The sequence below is a fragment of the Lindgomyces ingoldianus genome, assembly GCF_010093535.1.
Source record: "Lindgomyces ingoldianus strain ATCC 200398 unplaced genomic scaffold BDR25scaffold_30, whole genome shotgun sequence".
NCBI lineage: Eukaryota > Fungi > Ascomycota > Dothideomycetes > Pleosporales > Lindgomycetaceae > Lindgomyces > Lindgomyces ingoldianus.
Genome location: NW_022985191.1, coordinates 227,878 through 245,219, shown reverse-complemented (window position 1 = coordinate 245,219; position 17,342 = coordinate 227,878). Strand labels below are relative to the sequence as shown.

The window sequence follows — 17,342 nt, the reverse complement described above, 5'->3', positions numbered from 1 at the left end:
ACTTAAAACTTTACTTTAAGCTCTAAATAACGCTTTATAAATATACTAAGCTAGTTTATGTAAACATAGCCTAGATTACGCTTAGCGTATAAAAAATTAGCTATATTAGCTATAAATGCTATTTAAGGGGAAATTCTTTACATATATAGCTTAAGTATAGTTTTAATAATTACTTGCTTTTTTTTATTACTTAGCCTTTATAATTTAGCTGTAGAATTAGCTTATAAAGGTTATCTAGCGCTATAGTTATTTATTATTTTTTATAAAACTTTATATATAGCTATAGCATATTTCTTTAAGAGTTTTATGTTTTATTTAAAAGCCTAGAGTGTAAGCTGTATTTAATGTTTTTTTAGCACGTCTAAGTAGTGTTGTGGGGAATGTATTAGTGTAAAAAGGGTAGTTTAGTAGGGTCTTAGCAAAAGTAAGCAACTTAGGTGTGTGAGCAACTCGCCTGTGAAGTACGTTATAGTATGTTTTGCCTAGTAAAATACTATAGTGTTTTATACCTAAAATGCTCCTAAGCAATTGGCGATTAGCTTTTTCCCTTCACCAGCTAACAGTCCGCCGTAAATAGTCTTGGCTTCAGATGTCCGACTTCATCAGCAAACCATCACCAGCAATCTTCATTTCACCTGATCCTTCCTGAGATTGTACCTAATGCTTGTTTCAATATTGTATAGGTAGAATTGTCCCCGTGACTAGCTGCCTGTCCGCACAGCCGTTCTGTATTGCTTTGCAGCATGCCTGTCTAAATATCCTGCGCTGAGAATACCGACCCATTCCTTCCTGGTCCTGATATCCCACAATGCCACATCTCCACGCTTTCAATCTTACATGGATTGCAATTGAATAACACACTATATGGGAAGCAAAAGCATAATTTCACATGTCAGCTGAGTAGTTGTTCCAGCAACATCCTCACCACATTAATCGTCTGTGTCCACCTCGCTCCATTTCTTCTTGCATGTTGAATTTCCAAAATGATACGACCCTCCATGCGTGGAGATGTACTCTGCGACCCTTTTCCAGGAAATTTTTGCGAGTTTCTGGCTTCGCGTAAGTTCGCGATAACATGCGGCATCGAAATTCTCGAGCTCGACTGAGACGATTCTTCTCAGGAGACAAACCTACCGAGAAAATCGTTAGACACTTGATGCGAGCAGCGATGTCATCATAGATCTTACATCATTGGCCGTCCATACTGGTCTGCGGACGCGATCCTTCCTCGCCTTGGTCAGGGACCTATAACGCCCGCGCAAAGTCGACTCGGCTACATTCGAAGGAATCTTCTTCTTTATCTCTCTATATGTCAACCCTTGGCGTTTTCCCCGAAGGAGAATGTCATCCTCCATCCGTCGTTGATGATCACTGCTTTGGAACCTTGTTGAGTCGTCCCGAACATCTGCATCATTGTACGCATGGACCCCTGGCTGGGTGCTGTGTACTATGCTGCCATTCTGACCAAGGCTCGTGGAATTAGAGAAGGTATTGTTGAACCCGGGTACGGAGGATTGGCCACATTGATCGTACCCTTGTGCATAAGTTACTCTAGAGGAACACGGTGAGTTTTGAGGGAGGCTCCATCGTCCAGACCCCTGCGAGGGTGTTACTACGCTCTGAGGCGGTTGGTATGCCCACTCAATGGTGTTCAACTCTGGAGTTGCGGACAATGCCGTGCTGGTGGTCCATAGCTGGCTCGGCTCCAATTGTGATTGGAGTCTACGCGAAGCATTTTGCTGCAATGTTTTCCAGTTGACTTCTGCAACGCTTTGATCAATTTGGGAGAGCATCGGGTCAATGCCAAAGATGGAGGCTGGGATGCTATGAGAACCAAGACGGTCAAGAACTCCGTAAGTGTTCGTTTCATCATCAATCCACCTACTCCTTGATGAAAGTTGGTCGTCGGGTGGTTCGTGATCAAGAGACGTACCACAGTACGGCAGATCACTAAAGTAGCTCCCTGGGGACAAGGGCTCTGCATTTGTGTCAATATCGGAGCCCCCCACGACTTTCGTGGCATTAGATAGGCCGGTTGTGTCGTATGCGGCCCCCAAGTTGTCTCCACAGTGCCCAAAGTCATCTCTCACACCCAGATCTTGCCCCGTAACGATAGCGTTACAAGTAGTTTCGCATTTTGGAAGGAGCTGGTGTTCAAACGTTGGTACCATCCACTGTCCATATTGTGGCTCACACCATCCTAACTGCCTCACTGTTGGCGAGACTCCAACCCAATGTGGATCCTGTGATAAATTTGGCCTGGTAAAAGAGTTGGAATCTGCTATCGAGATCGAAGAACGCCCGTTGGGCCTGGCTTGTCGGACTGCCCAGACTGACTTTTCAGTGGCATCCTCAAACTTCAGACGCGGCTATATCAGAGTCAGCTAAAAGAGATTGTCGCATTCGAGGATTATTTCATTTACCTTCCAATTCGACCCCTCCGTTTGGGTTAAGGTCACACCAGGATATCCAAGATGCATCGTTTGGGCCATACTATCGAAGGTAAATGTAGGCTTGGATCGGGTCAAGTTGATGCGCGGCTGACAGAATGCTACAGTGTGCTCTCAATGTCGCAATATTTTTTGGTATAGAGAAGTAGCGGAGAAGGTAGTACTTTAACAGTTCCTCAGGCAACCTTCTACTTCGGAAATTATCATTGGTGAAATGGAGCCACTTGACCGCCTTTCACAGGATATCTCGGGATATACAGGAACGCCCAGGGGGGGAGGGGCGGCGGTGAATGGATAACGTGGGGTTTCGAGGGGAAGATGTAGCTGCCTTGACCATTCACTAGTTGGAGCTGTATAATTCGCCAAATGATGTAGACCGCTTCACGCAAACTAAGCGATGAAATAACGTAGGCGTGCGGCTCAAGATCTCAGAACATAATATTAAGACTTCTTCAGCCTATCCCGCGTCTTATTGCTTTTTTGCCGTGGTGAAGATTTACTGCTGCGCTTCAAGACGAGGCTGGCGTCGCTTTCTATATCACGCAACAGCGGCGCACCGCGCTAAGAATCTACAGAGCCTACATCATCATCAGCGTGCTAACATCCTTTGCCAGGTTAAAAGGAAGACTCGCCTTTACAATCATGCCACGAAGCGCTTTCAAGAATTATAAGCTCAAGGAGCGCAATATGATCGCATGAACAGCACAAACACACTAACCAAATGCCAGCGACATCGACTTGTGGAACGGGTATCAGCAATTGTATATACGAACGAAACAAGCTGGTCGAAACCAGCACAACAACCCGACAAGAAGCACTATAGTTATCCATTGAGATTTCATAAGGTTCGTCATTTGTATCTAAGACAGTCTGAGCGCCTCTCTCCGTACTGCGAATACTCGTTTGATACCCCATGTCTTTCTTCACATTTGCGGGAGGATGGGCCGGGGCTTCCGTACGGGTCCACACAGTATTTTATCACTTCAACTTTGGAACCGATATGGGTAGGAAAAGAACGGGCGTGGGTACGCTCCCAACCAGTGCTGCCGGTAGACATGCTTAATCAAAATTTCGCGATGCCTGGAGGTGAGTAGCAAGGTGATTGGCTTGCCAAAGAAAACAAGGTGATGACGAGCCTGATCTTTCAACGTGGCATGCTCGCGAGCATGATACCATATCTCTCAGCCCTGTCGGATGTTTCCAAACTTCTTGCTCGGTCGACCACCTATCAGCATCGAGCAGCAACGCTCACCTAAGTGCAGATTGCTCTTCTAGAATTGGTTGCGCTGGCTAGCGGCCTCTGACTCCCTCCTCTTTGGCTGACGTACAGATGCGAACGGGCAAGTGCATAGCAAACCTTGGCACGACCTTGTTGTTCACAACGGCCAATGAGGAAATGACCCGGCAAGCACGCAAGCGTGCATGCAGATGCTGCAGACTGCGACGAATACTTAATAGATGGGATCTTCTCCAGGATTTATCTCGATCTTTTAAGGCCAGCGTAACAATGAGTGACACGATGACCACAGATCACAGCACGTGATTCACCGCTGTCAACCTCCAAGGCTCCATCTTCAGCACATTTTGCCAGCTTCATGGTCAACAAATGCGAAATGCTCTCACCGCGCCCTACGTCTGCTTTCAATTCGGGTCACTTGTGAATATATTGACCTACAATCTCATGAAGCAGTCTTTGTGGAGGAGTACGTAAGAGGTTACATTTCTGGTCCCTTCAATCTACCCAGGGAGTACTCTTCCCTGCCACTCGGACTTTTCGCAAAGAAAAGACGTGTTTTTCTTATATCATGCCGGCGTTTCTACTAGCTCATCTCCCCCAAATAGGGGGCTATGGCTTCTGGCCACGCTATACGACCGGGTCACTGCAGAGACTTTGTTCTCCTAATTAGATCTCTGCCCAGCCGACCAATGTACCCGGTGGAAGTCGGTAGGCAGCACTCTGCACGGAGTCGCTGCCATCATCCCATTCCCTATCGCGAAAGGCGGATAGGCGGCACCGCACTGACAGGTCTCAGATACCCTTTCTCTTATCCATTTAGATGCACCTTCCCGTACCGGTAGCGCCACGGGACACAGCACGTCGCCTGATGTGTCACGAAACGACTACCATTCATGTTTCTTCGCACAGGCCAGATCTTGGCCCCGTGCAGATAGCTTTAGAGAATTCCAATGTTCACTTGTTGAAGACGCATAATTCCAGTGCTATTGCACCTACTCGAGGCCTACACTTTGTGAATAACCCGAGAGCTTTCACCCCAAGTCTGATGCATATCGTCCTCTTGGGAGCGCCAAATAAACGAACGGCCGGGCACTCGTCACTTCCCCATGTATTGCCCCACGTTCAAGTCGGCTACCGTCCTTCAGTTCGAGGAGATATAATTACTCGGCTCAAATCTTTGCCTTTCCCGCGAAAGGTAGTTCAAGGTCCTTAAAAGGCAACCCTAGATACTCCCACATGAAATGAAATCTGTGAATGAATCATTAACCCCACTTCTTTGTCGTTCGTTTCATGGTTCCCACTTGAAAGCTTCGCGTTTGAGCCATAGTCGGCCCGATGGAAACTATACCCAAGAGGAAAAGAACATCTAGGCACATACCTGTCACTTCCAAAGAACGGCTCCTCATCTCCCTTGGAATTTTTCACAACGTACCACGGGCAGCCAAATGCCCCTCGATCAAGGGCTTCTTTGGTATTGTCATTGAGTTTCTGTTTGTACTCCGTATTATTCGCATTCTCAAGGATCTCGCGGACCTGCGGATCGGTATATCGTTTGGAGAGGACTTTAGCCATGAGTTCTGGTTTACTGACATCAATCCCATTCTCCCACATTTCGGAGAAGATATCAAAGAAAGTGAGGACGAAAGATTTCGGGTGGGCGGCCTTGACGTAGACCAGAGCACGTTGGGGCAGCAGTGATAGGATTGGGAAGAATGATGGCGTTTTGACATTTGGAACGCCGAAGTACTTTTTCGCCCGTGCACTGTCGAAGCTGCTATACTTGGCTTTTGCGGGGAGGGTCCACGGCGGCTTGTTGCCTACGCCATCGTATCAGATTCCTTTCTTGCGAGCTCGGGGAAGCGGAAAATGTACCGCTCCCAACGTTTATGCCTCCCAGAAACACAGGGATTATGCTATGGTCCACCATCAGTGAACATTCACGCACACGGGAGGAAGCGGGAGTTGGTTTGAATAACCAGTATGCTGGGTCTCACGTGTTTGAGACGTCGTCAATAGTACGAGGAAACGTGCATGAAGAGTGTACTCACTCTATCTCCACATCGTGCGACTTTAGAGCCTCTCGATGTCTTTCAAGATACAAAAGAGCAAAATACGAGTATGGTGATACTAGCTTAGATTTAGCTTTGGGTGCATGCTGCATCTCGCCGAATAGGAAACTTACCGCAGTCGAGGTAGCACGTAATCTTCCCTCCCATTGTCATGATGAGTTCTCGAGTCCTTCGGAAAGATGAGAAATCCACAATTCGAGTTGCAGACCCGCTTATGAAGGGAGGTTTGCGGGGAGCACTCAGTAGTCGTATGGTCTCGGCAGCCGAGGTTCATGATGGTTATAGCCTATCACTAATCAGTCTCACCTCTTCTTCTCCAACCATATTTCAATCAACCCAGATTTTGCTCTTCAACCTCGTGAAGCCGAGGCTGATGATGTCAGCTTCTCTTTGGCTTTTATTGAGCTTCGAGGGTGGATGAATGACGTCTGAAAGATCGAATTGCTTCGACTTTTAGAGTCTGTATCGATTGCTATAAACTCCTGTGGGGTGGTTCATCAAGCTTCAATGGCAGCATTAAAGAAGCCAGTCGCCCTTATCGTTGGCGCATCGCGAGGGATTGGGAGGCAAGTTGCCATCGATTTGGCGCAGAACGGCTATGCAGGTTTGTCTTGTTACTGCGAGCTCCCTTCCGTCCGCTAATCAGTGTAGTTGTCGTCTCCGCGAAGAGTTCCTCGGACGCGTCTAAAGTACATCCGTTCCCACCGGATCCCAATTCTCCTCAGTCTACGATCAGCACTGTCGAGCGAGAGATACGTGAAGCTGGTGGCAATGCCATAGCCGTGACTGTCGATACACGCGATTATGCTAGCATACAGCGCATGATCGACCAGACGATTGCGATATATGGCCGGTTAGACGTTTTGATCTACAACTCCGGCGCGATATGGTGGGCGAGCGTCGAGAAGACACCCATGAAGCGGTTCCAACTCATGCAACGCGTCAACGTTGAGGGCCTATATGGGACAATTCAAGCTGCCCTTCCTCACTTCAGAGCAAACAATTGGAAAGGGCGTGTCATCGTCGTCAGCCCACCTATATACTCTCGCTTCTTCCGTGGGAAGACAGCATACGCAATGGGAAAGGTCGGTATGAGTGTGTTGACTAAAGGATTAGCAATGGACTGGGAACGCGAGGGGAAGACCGACATGGCAATCACAAGCATTTGGCCTGCTACAGCCATTCAGTCTGCTGCTACGGAAAACATGGACCCAGGGAATACGAAGGATCTGAGGAAGCCTACAATCTACTCCGATGCAATCTTGGCAATGCTCCAAGCCCCAGTCCCAAGTGTCAACGGCTGTCTTGAATTGGACGAAGATTTTCTCCGCAAGACAGGCGTCACTGACTTTGAGAAGTACAGTATCATCCCTGGAGCAAGGCCTCGTCGAATTATGCCTGAGGAGTTCCCAAACCTTGCCGTAAAGGAGCAAGCAGATGAGGGCAAACGCGTAGATAGCATTAAAATCAGAGCTTCAAAAATGTAATGTGTACTAGCGGCTCCTTGTCGCTGGGGAATCCTTTTGCCTGCATCGATATCCTGCCAACTCGGGTGAAATATGCGGTATGTTCAGCCTATCATTCTCGGGCTGGCTTAGCATGGTTGAACAGACTCAGTGATTGGGGAACCATCAAGCAAATAGGTCTTCGCGGTCCTTGTTATGATGAATCTGTAAAGTCGAAGATGCTTTTCGAATGTCATTACAGCAACATTCGAGACCTACAGAGTCGACTTTTACGTTGTCATTCTCGTACAACTGCTACATCCTCCACATGCAACTAACAGCCGAGGCCCCTCCAGTATTCATTCTTTCCCTCACCGGCTCAGATCACCATCGGCCCGGTCGGCTTCCCTTCCAACACGCGCTACGGGAGGTCGACAACACATTGGTCACTTACACGATTCGACTATGCAAAGTCTCCACTGCTTCGACGTGTGCTTTCACTCCACAGTGCACAATTTGATATGAAGCATCCACGGTCTATTTCCCCCGTTCATTTCTCAAGTACATGTGCTGGAGTTTTGATATTATCGATTGGTTGTACCCGTTGTTACCCTCGGAGTAGGGAAGCAGGTCGAAATGGCAGTGGCGAATTATTCTTCTCTATGGAGCCTCAGACATGGCTCTTCTTCCCATAGAACGCAACTGCGAGGCCTGAAACTCGAGGTCTCAAACTCGAGACCTCAATGTTCTGCCCGGCGTTGTCTCTCCGCTCACTTGTACCGATGCGACCGGCACCATGTATACGAACGTGTCAATGTAAGTAGACAGACCACGCCAATTCTAGATCCTATGTGGCATAAAACTCGCAGAGACAGAATCTTCTCTAAACGTGACGCTATTCCTGGCCGCCTGTGTAGATGTTTGCGTGGAAAGTCCATACTGTGTGGCTGCGACATATGACTCGACCACACAGCGTTGTTCATTGAAAGGTGCACCGGTGGTGGTAGCTTGGCTGATAGCTGGTGACTCCATTTATTGGCACACTAGTTCAGTTAAGTGGAATGATTGAACTCTGGTCCTTGAATACCGTTGCACTGATCGGTCCCTAGGGTCGTCCAGCTCTCCAACAAGGCTAGCGCAGGTTTCTCAACCCTCAAGTATTGCTGCCAATCTTGTTCCTTAGCGACTTCTAGTTCTCCATCCATGTAGTTTCATGGGTCTTTTAACTTTACAGACGACAACCACATTAACGAAAGGATTGATCTCAAACTCTATAAACTCCGCGTTATAGGCTGTTTAATCACAAAATACTCGCAGTGACCGGGCGTGGACCAAACAACCGTCTGCTAGTTGCGGGCCTAAAAATAAATGGTGGAGTAAGTGGTGGTGCAATGGGTCCCTCTCTCCTGCCTACCACAATATGGTCATTTACTGCCTCTAGTATATCAGCGTCGTCGAGTAGTGGTAGTGTCGGAAACAGGTTAGTTGGCGCTACAGCTTCATTATCTGTGTCTCCCATTATTAGGCTATCTACGGCTTCTGGTGCACCTACATTTGTAGCCAGATAAACTAGAGGCACCAGATCTAGGACTCAGAACCGGGCATGCTTATGCATTAGCATATTCTTCTACAGCAGCCTCATATTCCTCATGTTCAATGTTGTAGACATCAACAGGAACATAGGGTGATGCAGGATATTCGTTTCTAAGTCTAGGTATAGACCTAGGCTCTAGTTTGGGGAAGGTAGCTTCACCATCGGCTTTTCAATCGCAATATTCTCGGGTGTAATACTTACCCCGAATCCTACGTTGCCCACGCTATTGCTGATTCGAAACATTGCTCCTATAGCAACCTCTTCAGAATCCCTCCAACTTTCTTAGACTCTCAATGAACACTAGCTCTTCTCAAGTAAATGGAAGTCTACTTCCAGTTGTTAACTTAGACCTTAGACTTAGACTAGACACCCTTTCCTCACTCACATTTCCATTTTCAGGTTTTACTTTCCCTAGCCACTCCAGGATTGCAACCTAGTCAACGCCCGGATCAAGATGGCCCCTGTCTTAGGAAGAAGCGCGGGGGTTGGGCTTAAGTTTGGGCTGCTCCATCTTCCGCCCGGGTATCCTCGCCCCAACAACTAATGGGGCATCATCTTAGACATCTGTTCCCGCGACGTATGTAGACCCAAGGTTCAGCCTAGACAGAGGCTTAGTATCTCATCTCACATCATTTCCTCGTGCGGGCTTACCAATATCGACACTGACTGGTTCAGTAAACTCTAATGCTAACGAAAGTTTGCTTTTAGAATTAGGCTCGGACCAAGGAGTCGACCTTAATTATTCTGTCGTGCATTTACCCAGCACTCTCACAGTGCTGTTGAGCTCCACTACACACAAGGTCCAGAGCCCCTGGTTGGGGTGAACTTAAATCTCAACCTCAGACTACAACTCCAGCAGATCCAGTATTACCTCACAGGGCGCGCAGAATCAACTTGTTGGACTTGATCTAGTGATTGGGTTAGGACTCGATACTTCTCCATCAGTTATCACCCTTGCGACAGAAACTCTTCCTATCAGGTATAAATATTGATATGGGACTTAGCCCAGGTGCTGCTTCTTCAGCAACAAGTTCCAGATTGCTCAACACGATTCTTTTGGGAGTGACCTCCTTCCTGTATGCTAGAACAAGCTCCACTAACGTATCCTATCAATAAGCTGAGCAACCCGAAAACCACCAAAAATAAGAAATTCTGTATCTTGATATCTTAGCAACAACTTAATAATAAATGTAAAATCTATATATATAGCCTTTACTACCTATTTTAAGATTCCTGTTAACGTTCTAGCATGATAAACCATGTTGTTATAAAGATATCAAGTCTTAGAGCCTAGTCTTTAGCTAAATTTCTGTGTCTCTCAAAATACTTAAGAAATTAGTTACCTTTAGAGTTAAATTAGAGTTTTAAAATCTGTATTAAAAGGCAACTGCAAAATTTAGTATTTAGTATTAAGCAGTTTTTATGGTCTCAAGTTACAGTTATTCTAATTTTTAGTTGTTTTTAGGGTACGCAGCTTGCTGATAGGGGACATTAATTAACATTTTAGGTTTTCCCTCATGAGTCTACGTGCTTACCGTTAATGGCTCATTGTTTTCCAGCCACTTCTCCACAGGTTCCTAGGTTGCAGCGAGAAAAATATGGCGGTCTTGGCCGTTCTCTTTGTCTATTGTCCTCATCCCCTTGAAAAGTGCTTGAGCTACCCCCATTCCCTAACGACACTTAGCTATCAGAAACTAGGATTCCGAGGGTAGCCGGAAAAGGGGGGCACATTGGAGCCACACGTGATCTTGTAGTTAAGGATTGAGAGTCTTACTTTATATTGTACTGAGAAATCAGCTAGTAGTGTTATATAAGGAACTATACCGGAAAAGAGTTGGAGTGTTGCATATATTTCTAGCTGCGTCTATGGACAGCCACCAGCTCTCTCACATTATTGCCTAATGCGGCCTCTCACCCGTTTCCTTTCCCATCACCACTAAAGATGTTTTCAATTGTGGGCTCGCCTTTACATACTCTCAAAAACATGTAGGCCTACATTTTGGGCTTGTGACTTCGTCCTAGGCTATATCAAGTCAAGCATAGCTTTTCTAAGCCACCAATCAAGGAAAAATTTAACCCAATCACGTGCAGTGTTTACAGTACATTACAGATCACGTTACCGACTAGAAGCGGTGGCAACACATGTGAATAGCAGTAATCATTTATTCCAACTTGACTAGACCATAGTTAGTTCATTGCAAGTGGAATCAGCCTCGGCGGAGCGCAGAATGAAATCTCCTCGATATGCTGGTGTTGGGGTGGGCCTAATAACGGATTGTCTCGGGCCCGAGCAACCTGCCCTGTCGAAGCCAGCTTCCTCAGCACTCTTTTAATCTTTCAGACGAACTGCAAACGAAAACTTGTACTGATAAATAGACCGATTAAAAACTCTACAATTGCTTTTAGCTGCTCAATTGAGTCTTCATAAGAGCATAGCACAACATGACCGCCCAAACTGAGCCCGAGATTGTCATGTATGACTTGGCCTGCACCAAGAACATCTGCTTCTCTCCCACTGTCTGGCGAATCCGCTTAATGCTTAACTATAAGCATATCTCTTACAGAACCATCTTCCTCGAATTTCCAGACATTGAGCCCACGTTGAAAGAGCTGTGAGTTATATTCGCCTTCTTTTGCCTTTCGTTCTTTGCCTCCAGTCCCCTTTCCTTCCCCTTCTTCATTTTCATGTCCCAATGCGCAATTTTAAAGCCCCCGACCGCGCATAAAGAACTCTCCTGACCTGAAATTTCCCAGCGGCCTGGTCCCAGGCCAATCTGCTTCTGGGTCCAAATACAAATACACAGTCCCCACAATCCATCACGTGCCGACCAACACATACATAATGGACTCGGTCCCCATCGCGCAGTTCCTAGAGTCAACGTACCCGGACCCGCCAGTACCGCTGACGTCGGAGCTGGGCCGCGAGATCGAGGCTAAAGCACGTGCTGTGGTCGGCACGGCCTTCCGTACGTCAGTGATGCCGCGGGAGATGGGCATCCTGTCACCGCGCGCACAGGAGTACTTTCGGCGCACGCGGGAGGCCTCGCTCGGGCACCGGCTCGAGGACCTGCTTGACCCGGACAAGGAGGAGCAGACCTGGGACGCAGTAGCCGACGACATGCGAGCCGTCGGCGAGCTGATGCGGACGCACAAGGCCGACGGGCAGTTTGTGCTAGGTGCTTGGCCGAGCGGCACCGACTTCTTCATCGCGGGGTCCCTCCAATCTGCGAGGGTGGTAGATGAAGGGACGTTCCAAAGGATTATCAAGTACCCTGGTTATAGGGAGATTTACGAGGCATGTCTGCCTTACATGGAGAAGAAGGACTGAGCGAGTGGAATCGCAGGGCAGGTCACCCCTTAGGTCTTGTAAATAGATTCAAGGGCTCATTCGCTAAAATAAAGAGATACAACTGAATTGTAGTGATCAAACAGTGCAAAGCACTTTATTAAGGTATGCAGTCCTACGAAGCATCCGCTTCACTAAGACACCCCATCCAAGCCATTTAATTTCCTGTGATCATCTGTGCTCCTCCTTGTTGTCAGTCGAGGACCGGCTCCCCTTCCAAACCGTGGCTGTAGGAAAACCTCTAGTAGAAGCAAGATTGAGTTTCGAATTTTTACCTGCAATTATCAATCCACTACCTACAGCTAGCTTAGACTTCGATCTCGGGATATTCGGAGATCCATAGGTTACACACACATCCCTCGACCCTTTTCAGAGCGAGGCCGAAGGTATGCCCCCTACCGGCGTTAAGCTTAGGCCTAGATCCGCTTCTCGCAACCAATTTGGGTTTGGGTCTTAATATCGGAGGCCTCAACATATCAAATTCCAGCGCAACATTAATGCCTATTAGCAACATCTGGGGCTGGATCGACTGGGGCCGCAAGGCCTCCTCAAAAAGAAAAGTGTTTGTTGTTGCTGGGATTTCTTCTACGAAAACTGTTCTATCCATACTGAGTACAGCAGCACAACGAACGATGGAAGTTCATCATCTTCTACAAGTTTAGCTAGTTATATCTTACAAGTGCTAATCTGCTATCAAACTATGGGAACTCAGCGACAATAGTCTTAAGCATCCCTAGCAATACTCTATTTTCCTCACGTTCACGTCATGCAGAGGCTCTTTTGATCATGGCCAACTCTATCACTCAGCCATGAACGTAAATATACCGTAGGCAGTCAGAGAGATTAACAGCTCAGGCTTGAGTAACTCTATCAAGCGCCATTTCCCCCACTTCAAGACCAACAAAGATTTAAGTTACCGGCTCAAGTTCGAAGTTTAGCCTCACGGCAATACTCTTATTTAAAGTTCCAACTTCCAGCATCCTCTCTTAACATACGCTGGAAGCAGCAATAGCCAGCTCGCCGACATCTCTAGCCCGCAATTCTGCTGCTACCAGTATGTTTCCTTCGACGCCGATCGAGGCCACGCCGCCAATTCAAACCCCACCTTTGTGTGATGAAACTCAATCATCGGAATAATAGATAATCCCGTACACCACTGTCACGAAGTTCTCCTATTCTTGCAATACCGAGGTTGGCGGTATAAAATAAAATAAAATTGTACTATCAGCATACACGCTGACTTCAAGTAGATATCCGTCTGACAAAAATGTCGTTTTCCCTATTCAACTGCCCTCCATAGTTATGCTTTGATGTTTTTGCGGCCAATAGTGATTGCGTAACTACGAGATATACAACGTGACTCAAGGATGTTACCAAATGGGGTCCGTATGAACGATTGCTCCGCGATCACAGCCTGGACTTGTAAGCGCGAGGGTTTCATTTCGGGCTGCACTTCCTGTGAACCTTCATCACATTCCATTTCTAGCTCTGCGCGAAGTAGCGAATCTAGACCACTTAGTGCTTCACTATCTCTAGCCTCGACGACGTCCATACCCGCTGACACTCGGGTAAGCCCAGGTTCTAGTACGTTGAACACGCCCAGCGCAGCACCCAAGTCCAGCAGCTCAAGCGCATTCGTAACTTCAAGCATATTTGGAGTACCACCTACGCCTAGCACTCCGGCCACTTTTAATGGTTGATACGCGTGCAGAACTACAACCACATCCAGCTCAACATTCACTTCGAGTATTATAAACATTTCTAGTACTCCAAGCACGCCCAGTATATCAGAAGAATCAATTGCTCTGAGCACACCGAGCATTCTGAGTACATCAAGTACTTTGAGCCCCTCAAGCTCTCCCTACACCTTCGCTGCTTCCGCGACACTGTATATTTCATCTTCTGCTATGACTCCACCGTCCTCCGTGGCTAATAGCGAGACTGTACCTGGTATGGAAGTTGAAGTAAGCGGCTTAAAACACAAGCGCTACTTACCATCATGAAGGCCAACAGAGCCTCCGCTATATGCTGCGGCCTCCAGGGCCAATCCCTTTACAATGATGGAGTTTATTGTGGTGGTATTCCGATGGTTCTCAAATATGCTGCTGCTAATCTATATGGCTGCATTTAAGAATGCTCTAAAGTATATTGGCTACCAGAACGTCATCGCTTCCCAATACTTTAAGATGTGCCATAGTATCTCAGCAACTAGTGACATCATCCTAGTCGTCACTGTTGTCTTCTGTCCTCATCATGCAAGATTCGCTATTCAGAACCTCTTCTCAGGCTTCACGATCTACCACCAGCTTCAAGACATTTGGCAGACTTCTCCCCACGACAAGTACGGCTTCAAGTCTAGGGCCTTCCCAATCTCAGAACCTTCATATCACGACGCGGCCGATCAGACTGAGTACTACCACAGGGAGGCAATCTCCAAGCACTGGCCAGTATCTAAAATTAACCCTTGGGCTCCATCAAATACCCAGGCTTCTGGAAGAGTCCGAAGCAGCTCAGCAGGTTCTTAGGTACTAGAATCTACACCCACTTCGGAGATCGCCCAATCACAGAATGTTCGATCCACATCAAATTACATTTCACAAAGTAGCAGAGCTGCAATCAAACCAACAAGCACTGAATCATTATCTGAAATATCTTCTCTGCCTTTCGATAATGGTCATAGCTCTACAAGATATGTAGCCAACGCCACGGTTTGATCCCGCTAATCAATCAAAACCTGTCGTGTCTTGCCATAGTGCATCCGCTGGCAAGTATGTAAGGACAACTTTAACACCAGAGCTATCCATAACTCGTAGATGGCAATCTCGATAACCATCAACGATGGCTAGTGGGACCGCGTTCACAGTCTGCGTAGAAATTTGAGCTGGTACCTATGCTTGTACGGCTGTTGCTTGGGATACTCCCATTGGAGACTGCAAATTAAAATCAGGTGTCAACATTTTGACTTCTAGTGCTAGGATAGGCGGTGCTGTGAGGGCTGTGACGTCTTCCTAGCCAACTCTCCCGTCTACTTCAGCATCAGTATCCTCGCCTACGAGCAGGTCGCCCTTAAGTATCTCGGCTAACGCACCTGCTAGTCCTGCTGAATCTATCCTAAGTCCCCTTTGCCCATATAGAACGGCTTCACTATGTCCTTCTCATACTAGTTAATTACCAACCTTATTGACCAACACGCCCACCAATAATGTCAAATCGACCCCAGTTCTATTTTCACAGATAGTACCGTACTAGCAATCTCTTCTAGCAGCAGCCTATTACAAAGTCATTGTTAAACTCTCTTTTACAATCCGCCGCGTCCGGGCTTCCGGGATTTTTATCCGCTTTGAACGCAAACCTCCATATCCAACCCCACAATTTCAACACGACGACTTGGACCTCGACGTGGACCTCGGCCTCAGGGCCAAACAGCGTCCGGCCCCTCTCGTTCTCCAGATGGTTCGGCAGAGGTCTCTTCAGTCTCGAACCCAGTTCGTCCAATTACCACCCGTGTCGCTTCTTCCAACCCAGGGCAACTTTCATCCCGAACTATATATTTATTTTCCATGGCTCGGTCGCTATTGCAGGTGCGGTCCGCCTTGTTGGTATCTTCTACCAGTGTCTTCTCAGTGTTCGTAATGGGTGGTTGATCCACCTAGAACTTCAGGTGGTTGAATCAACCGCAGGTACTCAGTTACCTACAGTTGCCCCTCGGTGGAGAAGTAGGGCCACCTTCAGGTGTGTTGACTTTGTATTGAGGATACGTGGCCTTTTAATTGATGTTTGGATCCTGCTGGATTAAGGTTGGCCTTCTGCCTGAGACTCCCTAAGGCATCACCCGCGGGCCCTATAGTTGATCAACTACAGGTGGGTCACCCACCCATTACGAACACTGTGTCTTCTTAGTAGACCCAAAAGGGACTGAATAACTTCAAGACAATGAAATGCTTAATCTAGTTCTGTAAGCAATTCTCTATCACTACCACTAAGATCGCAATTTAGAGGCCCAGTCTCTGGTTTGCTCTCTACTACATCGTTTTCCCAATATTCCCCTTCACCAATTACAAGCCAACTTCAAAAATCAGATTCTTCGTTAATTACTCAAAACATTGCTTCCGTTTAAGAAACCCCGGGAAGTAGCTTTGCTCTGCTGAGTCCATTGAGTGCTCGAACATAATTAGTGGACAAATTAAACCATATTCCAGCGCGAAATCACGCGGTAGTGTTATATACGGGCAAGATAACTGTACTCTCCGGCAACCTTCCAAGTTTGAATGCGATACAAATCATCACGTCAGCAACATATTTATGGTTAAGTATAGCACTCTGAGTTTGAACTAATATGTTCTGTTTTGCACAGTGAACAGTCTCTGCACGGAGGTTGTCTTCACCACTGAGGGTATATGTAACCTGAAGAGAGCGGTGAGGACCCTAGAAATTGTTAGCTGTCCGTACGCAGGAGCGATACGGCGCATAGTATCTATCTAGCCCGGCATGGGATCACGGGACTACGCGCGTGGTGCCCGTGCGCGGGCGCGCCTCCTTAGATGTCGCTCGCGTTTGTACATAGAGAAGATAAGTAATGACCAGAAATCTGTTGCCCACCCTACCTACTCCGTACGCTGTGCACACCGTACACTACTCTTACTCTTGCTACTTAAGTGCTCATACCATAAGCAGCTAGCTGAAAGAGCCCATTCAACATTAGCAGTACTTGTGCCATGATCAAGCAAAGTTCACCAATTCTTCGTCAGCCTATACTACTGACAAGCGGTTCTCAATCATTCTTAAACTTAGTAAATATGCTTCCTTCCACTTCTTCGACACGGTCTAGTAGTGATTTTCAGACTAGTTCTATGGCATTTCAACCTTGCAGACTTCGTCCCAACCACCTTCGAACAATACTCCTCCTAATGCGCGAGGATATACTCAGACATCCTCCCCAGTGATAGCACGCAGAATGCTCTGACTGAGTCCACAGAGACCCCAGGTTCATTTACAGGGTAGAATAACGGGGAAGGAGGACCAATTCACCGAAACCCTGGAGAGAGAGTCGATGGGCTCCCTGACCCGCCATCTGGAGAGAGACCGAAAGTGACCCTGAGTGGTGGACTCCTCGACCTAAGGGAAGTGGTATGTATGTTGGCGAATAGTAGCAAGGGGGGTGGCGAAGAAGGAAAAGGTGGTCTGTATCTTGATAGGTGCAA

The 17,342-nt window shown here is 47.2% G+C and overlaps 5 protein-coding genes across 5 annotated transcripts; 2 read left to right on the top strand and 3 right to left on the bottom strand.

Annotated features, from left to right (window-relative positions):
• Positions 1-929: 929 nt before the first annotated feature.
• BDR25DRAFT_316983 (uncharacterized protein) lies at positions 930-2,492 on the bottom strand (the record flags this gene model as incomplete). The annotated part of the gene is made up of 3 exons (XM_033691637.1): positions 930-1,130; positions 1,188-2,369; positions 2,424-2,492. The coding sequence occupies 3 exons, from the start codon at positions 2,490-2,492 to the stop codon at positions 930-932; spliced, it is 1,452 nt and encodes a 483-aa protein (XP_033544064.1).
• Positions 2,493-4,773: 2,281 nt separating this feature from the next.
• BDR25DRAFT_292269 (glutathione S-transferase kappa 1) lies at positions 4,774-5,970 on the bottom strand. Its single transcript, XM_033688653.1, has 5 exons — positions 5,870-5,970; positions 5,736-5,814; positions 5,560-5,600; positions 5,066-5,504; positions 4,774-4,935 (listed from the first exon to the last, which is right to left on the bottom strand). Exons 1-5 carry the CDS (start codon positions 5,907-5,909, stop codon positions 4,857-4,859), a joined length of 678 nt encoding a protein of 225 aa, XP_033544063.1. The 5' UTR covers positions 5,910-5,970; the 3' UTR covers positions 4,774-4,856.
• A 123-nt stretch (positions 5,971-6,093) lies between these two features.
• Positions 6,094-7,243, top strand: BDR25DRAFT_336027 (NAD(P)-binding protein; the record flags this gene model as incomplete). The annotated part of the gene is made up of 2 exons (XM_033693066.1): positions 6,094-6,360; positions 6,408-7,243. The coding sequence occupies exons 1-2, from the start codon at positions 6,264-6,266 to the stop codon at positions 7,241-7,243; spliced, it is 933 nt and encodes a 310-aa protein (XP_033544062.1). The 5' UTR covers positions 6,094-6,263.
• A 3,829-nt stretch (positions 7,244-11,072) lies between these two features.
• BDR25DRAFT_292261 (uncharacterized protein) lies at positions 11,073-12,123 on the top strand (the record flags this gene model as incomplete). Its single annotated transcript, XM_033688652.1, has 2 exons — positions 11,073-11,407; positions 11,550-12,123. Exons 1-2 carry the CDS (start codon positions 11,238-11,240, stop codon positions 12,121-12,123), a joined length of 744 nt encoding a protein of 247 aa, XP_033544061.1. The 5' UTR covers positions 11,073-11,237.
• Positions 12,124-13,441: 1,318 nt separating this feature from the next.
• On the bottom strand, positions 13,442-14,336 carry BDR25DRAFT_316979 (uncharacterized protein; the record flags this gene model as incomplete). The annotated part of the gene is made up of 4 exons (XM_033691636.1): positions 13,442-13,964; positions 14,007-14,088; positions 14,137-14,254; positions 14,322-14,336. 4 exons carry the CDS (start codon positions 14,334-14,336, stop codon positions 13,442-13,444), a joined length of 738 nt encoding a protein of 245 aa, XP_033544060.1.
• Between the last annotated feature and the right edge of the window lie 3,006 nt (positions 14,337-17,342).